The sequence below is a fragment of the Diceros bicornis genome, chromosome 21 (assembly GCF_020826845.1).
Source record: "Diceros bicornis minor isolate mBicDic1 chromosome 21, mDicBic1.mat.cur, whole genome shotgun sequence".
NCBI lineage: Eukaryota > Metazoa > Chordata > Mammalia > Perissodactyla > Rhinocerotidae > Diceros > Diceros bicornis.
The window spans coordinates 35,557,844-35,566,227 of record NC_080760.1 but is presented as its reverse complement, the minus strand read 5'-3'; the positions used below and the strand labels follow the sequence as shown (position 1 = coordinate 35,566,227).

Below are 8,384 nucleotides of genomic sequence, written 5' to 3'. Positions count from 1 at the left end.
AAGGTAATGCTGGCAGTTGAAGCTGGGTAATTGGGAGGATGGAGAGCCCTTTAATGAGATAAAGAAGCCAGGGAGGTGAGTTGTTGTCCAACAAGAAATTCAATTTTTAATAGTGTATAGAGGTGCCCAGCAGGTTGTCCAGAAAAAAACATCAGGACTCAAGGTGTTGGTTTTAGTAAAGAGTGTGGAGAAGATTTGAGCCCTTGGCACTAGACATCATCTAACTCAGCCAGAGCTGTTTTTTGTTTCCCTTCTGATAAGAAATTGTAAGCTCATCTAAAAATACTCACTTTGTTTTCAATAGATGCTGTCGTTTGGTGTCTAATTTAATTTGTAAACATAAATTTAATTTTTATTTTCAATAAACAACTTATAAGCACAAAAGTAATAGCAGAGTCACACATTGATAAGATCATGTTTATTTAGTGATGTCTGACAAGTAGAGAAAGTAAAAAGAATAGTTTAAAAAATGTATAACTTATATTTATATAAATACATTAAAGGAGAAAAGCTGAACACATATGGTGACATTAGAAGAATGTATACATTTAAGTTTGCAGCCTATCTTATAGCCCGACAAATTAGATACAGCATGTATACACATATATCTTGTTTGTGAGTTTGCATAATTATGGCCCAAGGATAAGTTTTGCACATGTCCACAATAATTCTAGACTCCCATACAACTTGTGGTCTCTTGCCACCATACTCGTGTCGATTCTGTTCTTTTTTAAAATTCCACTACAAGCACATTTGGAAGTCATCAAAGGTTGTCATCAGGTGCTTTGGGCCTCAGTTTACTTATCAGTAAGATGAGCTCTGCTTCTTGTGAATTAAAAAACTAGTGAGCCCCAGCAGCCTCCAGCATATACAAATGGACGGGGGCTGCTGGGGCCTGGTCATCTCTGTATTAGCGGGAGTCTTCTGTTTAGCTTTTTTCTATTGGAAAGGAGTCAATTTGCCTGAAATGCTTATGACACCAGCCCACTCAATTAACAAACTCCATTACTGTAGATACCTCTTGTGTCCTAGTGAATAACTAAACAGAAAACTAATTCTCTCTGGATTTCAAGTTGAAGAGCTATATATTTCCTCAGATCTCAGACTTGGAAGTTCAGGGTTGAGCTCCTCAAAAAAGACAGCTCAACAGAGAATCCTCAAGTCAAACCTCAATATATGGTGAAAGATTTGCATGACGACATCTTCAGTATGATCCTGGACTTCACTGTGTCATTCATTACAGTGTCATTTTCTTGAAATTGCACTAGTGTATAACAAAATAAGATGAGTGTAATGCGATACAGTCTACACAGTAAAACATATATCTGATTTCTTAAATTTGTAGAGATTTTCTTTTGTAGTAAACATCCCAGAAAAGTCAGCCATCCCTAAGCACTATCCTGAGCTTACCTTGATTCCAAGGTTACTGTTAATTGTATCTTTCCTTAAAAAAAAGACAGATATAACTGACCTCATATGACCACAGAAAATACATAGGACTCAGGGGTGAAATAACAACTCTTCATCATTTTTCTTATATTCATTTGATGGTGGGTAGCTACAGTTTGCCTCTGTGGGTGTGCTTCTCGAGGGACACAGATTACACCTTCCCTCTCCTGGTGTTTGGCTTTAACTCTTGGAGGAAGGCCTCGTTGTTATGAGGACAGTTGTTGTGACAGGTGCAGGTCCCGATGACCATGACTGGTTTCTTGATGATTTGCCCTGGGGAGCACTGGAAGTCCACCTGGATGGTTTTGGTGTTGTGGGGGGTGCAGCACCGGCCATCGCTGCAGACCCCGCAGAACCTGGGCTTGTAGGTGTGCAGGCTTGTGCAGTTCTTGAACTGCAAGTGCATGGCTCTGAGCGACTTTGTGGTGCGGAGACACTTTTTTCCTTTCTAAGAAAGAAGAAAAGGAGTGATGCATGGAATGGCTACCATCCCTCCAAGGGACCATTTTAGGGGTATGGAATAACTTGCTAGTTGCCCACCCAGTATCCATTGCTCTTTCTTCTTTGCTAACAGAACATTAATTTTGTTTGCGCAATGTGGTCAGCCAAAAGTATTTGCCTCCCCAGAATATCTGGGCGCTTGGATGGCCTTGTGACAAGGTTCTGGCTAATGACACATAAATCAAGGGATTCTAGGAAATCTTTTGCCCTTCAAGACAGGTACAGATTGCTTCCTGCATCTGTTTTCCTTCCTGCCTAGAATGTGGAAACCATACCTAATCATGCACAACCATCTTTTGACCTTGTGGCGTTAAGCATGAGGGTGGAGGCATATGTGTTACAAAGAAACCTATTTTTTCAAGCCACCATAACAAGTTTTGGTGTTATTTTTAGCCAAATGCATTCTTAGGTGTTATAGAGAGAAAGGGAATAAATTTGTCATTATTGCAAGCCTACTAATGTTTCAAATATTTTTCAGACGTTAACTCACTTAACATCATTAATAATATTCACTCATACAAGGAACAATTATTAACATAAGGAACAATTATTAACATAAGGAACAATTGCCTGAATTTTACAGATGAGTACGTGGAGGCTCCAAGGACAAAAACAACCAGAAAACATCTAGTAATTGAATCTGTCTGACGCAAAGCCTATCCCTTCTATTATTCTATAACATCAGGCAAGTCTAAGACAATGGGATTTAAGGTTATTTTCCATGAAGGCAATGTAAGTGGAGAATTTATTTAATATTCCATTTGTAATGGTTGATGAGGAACCCTAATATTGATAATTCAGCGAGGAATTGACTGTATTTTTATTCTCCACTTAGATTTCTTCACCTACAAATTTGCCACAATTCTCCCCTGCTGTTCACCTTCCTAGGCACAGCCCATAGCTTAGTGTGTATCAGAATCATCTAGAAAGTTTGGTAAAACACAGATTGCGGGGCCTTATATCAAGAGTTTCTGATTCAGTAGGTCTGATGTCGGCACCAGTAATTTGCATTTCTAACAAGGTCTTAGCTGCTGCTGCTGCTGGTCTGGAGACCACCCTTGAGAAGCACTGTCTCACATTTAAGAATCTCTTGGTGATAAGGAAGTAATAACTATCATGCTAGTATTTCCTTAGATTCCAAACAAATTTCTAGAATCTTTACGAAATACATTTATACTATTAAAAAATACCTTAAATATAAAGTATCTAAAATATTAAACTGGGTGCACATTACAAGAAAAAATACAAATTTTGGTAAAACAAACAATAGAAAAAGCAAAGTTTTAGAAGCATGCCACGGAAAAGCCTTATTTAATAAAGGAGCTTCAGTATCCTTGACAATATTTAAGGAGGGATTCTTGGATTCTTGTTTCTTCCCTTTTTATATTAATGTTCAGCATATATTCTTGCCAATATCCACAAAAAGATAAGGTCAGCAACATCTCCGTGTGTATGTGTATGTACGTGTCTGTGTATGTATGTGCATGTGTGTGTATGTATGTGTGTGTGAGAGAAAGACAGAGACAGAGAGAGACTGCTTTGTGGGTGAACCTGCATGACTGTTACATGTATGTTAGAATTCCCCTAAGTATGGGGAGGTGTGGCTTCTAGCAGATAATTTTAGGGATAAGGTGTTTCTAGGTATACTTTCTAAATTGGTGGAAGAAACATAAAACTAGGATGGACCTCAAAAAGTCATATAGCTAAGCTGCCATATAACTAATGCAACCACTAGACTATTTTATTTTACCAATAAACAGAAATGATGCCTAATGTTAAGTAATGATGCCTAATGTTAGCAGAGAAATCTGCACCCAACACTTTGCAAATTCATTCTACTTAATCCTCATGACAGCATTGAGGTAGGTACTGTCAACGGCCCCATTATATGGGGGAAGGAATTGAGGCTTAGAGGTTAAGAAAATTGCCCAGATCCCACAGCCAATTCACATGGGAAGCCAGGATTTACAGCCAGGCTGTCTGGCTCCAGAGTTTCGTTCTTAAGCATTAGATGATATTGCCTCAGCGTAGAGATATGTAAATCTTTCATTGCTAGGGACTATTTTATTTTGGCCTTAGGTTTGTACAAGGGTCCATATAATAGTTCAATTTGGGTATTGCATTTATCTGAATCAGAGCTCTGGTAACAAGACTTGTGATATCATCAGGAACCAATCAGAGCTTCTGATCTTCATGCCTTATACTCAGCATTAGTACACTGAGTTGATATAATTCCAGCAAAAAAGGAAAGAAATGTGCTATTTTATTTGGCACGTAGCACTTCACGCTGGCAAACGTACTATTCCCACTAGGCTTTTAAAAATACTGAAAGTAATTCCCAGACATCCATTCATTTATTCATCAACAATTGTTTATCAGGCGCAAAATATGTACCAGGTAGGATGTTAGGGATTGAGGGGTGAGTAAGGCAGATTTGGTTCCTACTCTTTTGCTTCCTAAGGATTGAAGGGGTGAGGGAAACTGAGGTCAGAAATGACCTCTCTAAAAGTAGCCAGTTTTCTCCAGGAATAGAATGGAATTTGCCAGACCATTCTCAACTGGGGACATTATTATAGTTGACTGGCACCTCTCTCTTTACCTGCAGACCTGCTGTGAGCTGCTTGGGATGTTTCAATATATTAAAGAGAAAAAAAGGACGGTCAACTCATTCACTTCAGGAACTTCTCTGCTTTTTCCCTGGGGTTAACTCCCAGCTAGAGCTGACCTCTGAGTCAACCAGAGTCACAGTGACTTTCCAAAGTGCAGGCTCCAACGAGGCAAGGCCACCTCCTCTGTGATGGGAGGCTACCTCCAGGCTCCTACCTTATCTGTTGGTTGCTCGTGCTCTTGTTCACAGGGCCGCACCATGCAGAGGCGAGTCTGCTTCACCATCTCACACTGTGGATTCCTGTTGGTGACCCGGGTGGAAAAACCCACGCCACAGCTCTTGGAACATGCACTCCACTCTGTGGTCTGTTCAATGCAGTTGACACTGGAGTCAGAGACTGCAACTCCTACAGTGGCTTCTGTCCTGTAGGCTATGGGATGTGTAGATAAAGACAGCTATGTTGAGTAAAACACAGGGATTGCAAAGTAGTCCTTTCAACCAACATTAGAAAGAGTCTCATTAAATTCTGTACCTATTAAAGTCAGGTGCTCTCAGGGGACAGAATTGGATCTTTGTATTTATAAACCCCTAACAGGCGGCACAATGCCTGGCACATTGTAGGCCTTCAAGAAATCTTTGTGGAATGACTGTCCAACTTGTCATTAAGAGGTTGAGGAGAGCTTGTCTTAAGAAGCTTAGTAGTTTTAAGAATATAGAACAGTATAGCATCAACAACCATTCCATAAGCTGTAGTATTTTCAATATGTGATTTTTGTACAGGAAGAGGATCATGATAGAATTTTAATTGGAAGAGTAAGTAGAATCACCCAAAATAGTGATGAAAGCAATCCTCTGCCTTAGGGAGACAGAAGTGGTTGTTTGGGTTATGCGATATAGACACTTGGACTTTGGTTACAGAAAGTTCCATCTCGACATGTAATACGCATGGCTTAGGACACACCCCCTCCTCTACATGGCAGTTTTCCTATCTGTAAGGTACGGCTGATAATTTCTGACCTCAGAAAAGCTGTAAAGCTCTGCATACTGCCAGTATAAATAACCTGACTGATTAATAGCTTCTCCAATATTCTCTACTGGCTCTTGAGGTTTTTTTTGTTTTGTTTCGTTTTTTCAAAAAACTATTTCCTTTATAAGATAAAGCAAAACGAAGATCCTGAAGTGTCTCCTGACCCCTCCCATAGCATCTGAAAAGGTGACATTTCTCTGTGACACCTGTCAAGGGATGAGGAGCATTCTTTAGGGAGGCTGGTCTTGAGAGCTCATAGGTAATGTACAGACTCTAGAGGAAAAAAAGAGTGATTTTTTACTTTGATCTTTGTAATGGTAATAAGGGTCAAGCAAGTTGGACTAAAATATAAATAGTAGTCATGCAATAAGACAAAATCAGTCCCATTGCTCAAAAGAACCACTGAATTTGGCAGGTTCTCTTTAGGAGAAACTGTGTAAAAACCTGGCTAGGATTCCAACTCTTGATGTGTTTGATCTCAGTGGGCAATCTGGAATCCACAACTGAACGGCCAGAAACTGAGGCCAGCTGCTCATTGCAAATCCAAAAGAGCACACGGGCTTCCTGCCTGCACGTATCCTGTGCTGTGATCACCTCAGGTACCCTGAGTTTCTCACCTGGGAGGGCAAGGAGGTCCCCTAAGTCCCCCTTCTCAGCTGAGTCACAGATCCACTTTTCACAGCACTCCCCGGGCACCTCAACTTTTCTTGGAGCTGGGCAGTCAGGCTGGGGCAGTAACAGGTCCTCTTCACAGCGGGGTATACAGCCAATCTGCCCATCTCTGCAGGTGCACTGGTATTTGCAGCTGGGCTGGAAGGTCTCTCCACTTTGGTAAATGACCCCATCGAACACACAGTTGTCTCCTTCTACCGCTAGAATATTGCAGAAGCACGGCAGAAAGGGAAAGGGAGAGACAAGAACAAGAACACACTGCATTGGAGAAGCTATATAGGATTCGCAGCATATGTTCCAAACCCCAAATCCTTCCTTTTCTGGTTGGGGCCATCTGATTTCTCATCCATCTCCAGTAGAGAGATGTCCTCATAGAGGCCTCCCAGAGCAAGAAGAAACCTTTGAGACCATCCGGTTGTGCCACTCATTTTACAGATGAGAAAAGACATGCAGAACTGAGAAGTGACACTCCCAGGACACCCCAGCTGTTGTTCCCAACGATAAAGTCATTTTGCAAGAACCTCCTTAGGTTCTCCTACTCTAGCAGCTTAGAATTAAAAAGAAAAAAAAGAGCACTTCATATTCTTCAAATACGTTAATTGGTCAAATTGGGAAGGGCATTAGGATTCCTTGGCATGCCAGCACGACAAATTATCAGGAGCTTAGAGAAGAAAGTAAAAGGCTATTCCAAGCCCTCTTACCCAGGGAGGCAGGGACAACCTCCAACTAAATGGTGCACCACGTGGAAAACTGATCCCTATTGATTAAGTTTCACCAGCTTGGATTGGCTGGTTACCTGCATTTTATTACTCACAGCGCAGACAGGGCTTCCACAGTGGTCCCAGGAGACTAGGGGCTGCTTTGGCTCAAACAGGACAATTACAGGTGTGAAAACAAACCCGCTGGGCTGCAGTTGGGGGAACTGTGAGCGTGTAAGCCCAACCTTCCCTCACCCCCAAGCATCCCTGGAAATGTCCAAAGGAAATGACTTCACTTTGCCTGCTCCCCGTCTGTCTAGATTCTTCTCTAGGGAGGCAAATAATGCATGCTTCTCACCTCCGCGGGCAAGTTTCCTCTCTTTCTTGTGGCGCCCCGCAAAGACCCAAGCGCCCCTAGACTGTGCCTGGCACCCAGTAAGCGCTGCATAAACATCACCTACTGCATCCTCATTATTACTATTTGCGCATCACCCTCTGGGGAGGAGGAAGAAGAGGAGAGGAAAGAGGAGGCAGTCCAGCTAGCCGCGGGAGAAGAGGTAAGTGGCGGAGCGGGCAGGATTACCCATGCAGATGCCCGTCTGGGCGCTGGGGTCCGCTCTGCGGTCGCAGAAGAGGCCGTTGCTCTCCTCGCACGGCTCCATCTCCGAGCAGCTCTCGCCGCGCTGGCGGGCGCACACCAGACAGCAGGAGCAGTCGTCCAGCACCGCTCTCACCCCGGGGGCGCAGGTCGGCGGCGTCTTGGAGCACTGGGCCGGACACGGGGTCGGGCAGCGCTGAGTCGCAGCGACCTGGGGGCGGGCGAGACAAGAAGGAGAAAACTCTCAGCAGAGACAATCGAAGGCAGGGGACCCGGGGATCGAGCAAGGGCCGCCCAGGAGGGCAAAGTAACCAGGGGCATCTTAGGGGTGCACCGCTCACCTGTCCCAGGAGATGGAGGAGCAGGAAAGCCAGGCAAAGGCACTGCTTCGGCAGACAGAAACTCATGCTCTGCGCGCTCTGCATGCTCGGGCTTTTTCCTCCCGCTTTCACAAAACGAGACTTGCTCCGCTGTAGTTTGGCTCTGCTCGCCTGGCTCCAGGTCCGGCGCTCGCCTGTCTTCCCCGGCGCCACCGGCACAGGTTTTATAGCGCGCTCCAGGGACGCGCACAAGCCGGTTGGCTGCAGCGCGGGGAGGAGGGGGGATGGGCTGGGTGGGGAATGGAACGAACCCCGGGGTTGTCATGGCAATTGGCCGTGGGTGCTGCTCTCCTTAGGGCGTGGCCCCCGGGCCTGCGTGTGCCTGTGTGTGGCGACTGGCTTTTCCCAGAGCACAGGGAGGGGCTGGGTGGAGTCCCGGGGCCAGGACCCAGGGCTCGCTCGAGCGCGTGGGAAGGAAACGCCCGTTTCCTCCTGGAAGCTGCTTTGCTTT

The 8,384-nt window shown here is 44.2% G+C and overlaps 1 protein-coding gene across 1 annotated transcript; it reads right to left on the bottom strand.

Moving 5' to 3' along the window:
* Positions 1–403: 403 nt before the first annotated feature.
* CCN3 (cellular communication network factor 3) lies at positions 404–8,055 on the bottom strand. Its single transcript, XM_058564841.1, has 5 exons — positions 7,895–8,055; positions 7,539–7,764; positions 6,203–6,457; positions 4,774–4,988; positions 404–1,897 (listed from the first exon to the last, which is right to left on the bottom strand). Exons 1-5 carry the CDS (start codon positions 7,976–7,978, stop codon positions 1,601–1,603), a joined length of 1,077 nt encoding a protein of 358 aa, XP_058420824.1. The 5' UTR covers positions 7,979–8,055; the 3' UTR covers positions 404–1,600.
* Positions 8,056–8,384: the final 329 nt, after the last annotated feature.

Coding starts and splice junctions, on each gene's coding strand:
- CCN3 (XM_058564841.1), bottom strand. CDS start 7,978: ATGCAGAGCGCGCAGAGCATGAGTTTCTGTCTGCCGAAGCAGTGCCTT. Junction 4,989..6,202: donor GGACCTCCTTGCCCTCCCAG/GTGAGAAACTCA, acceptor CACATCCCATAG/CCTACAGGACAGAAGCCACT. Junction 1,898..4,773: donor ACGAGCAACCAACAGATAAG/GTAGGAGCCTGG, acceptor CTTCTTTCTTAG/AAAGGAAAAAAGTGTCTCCG.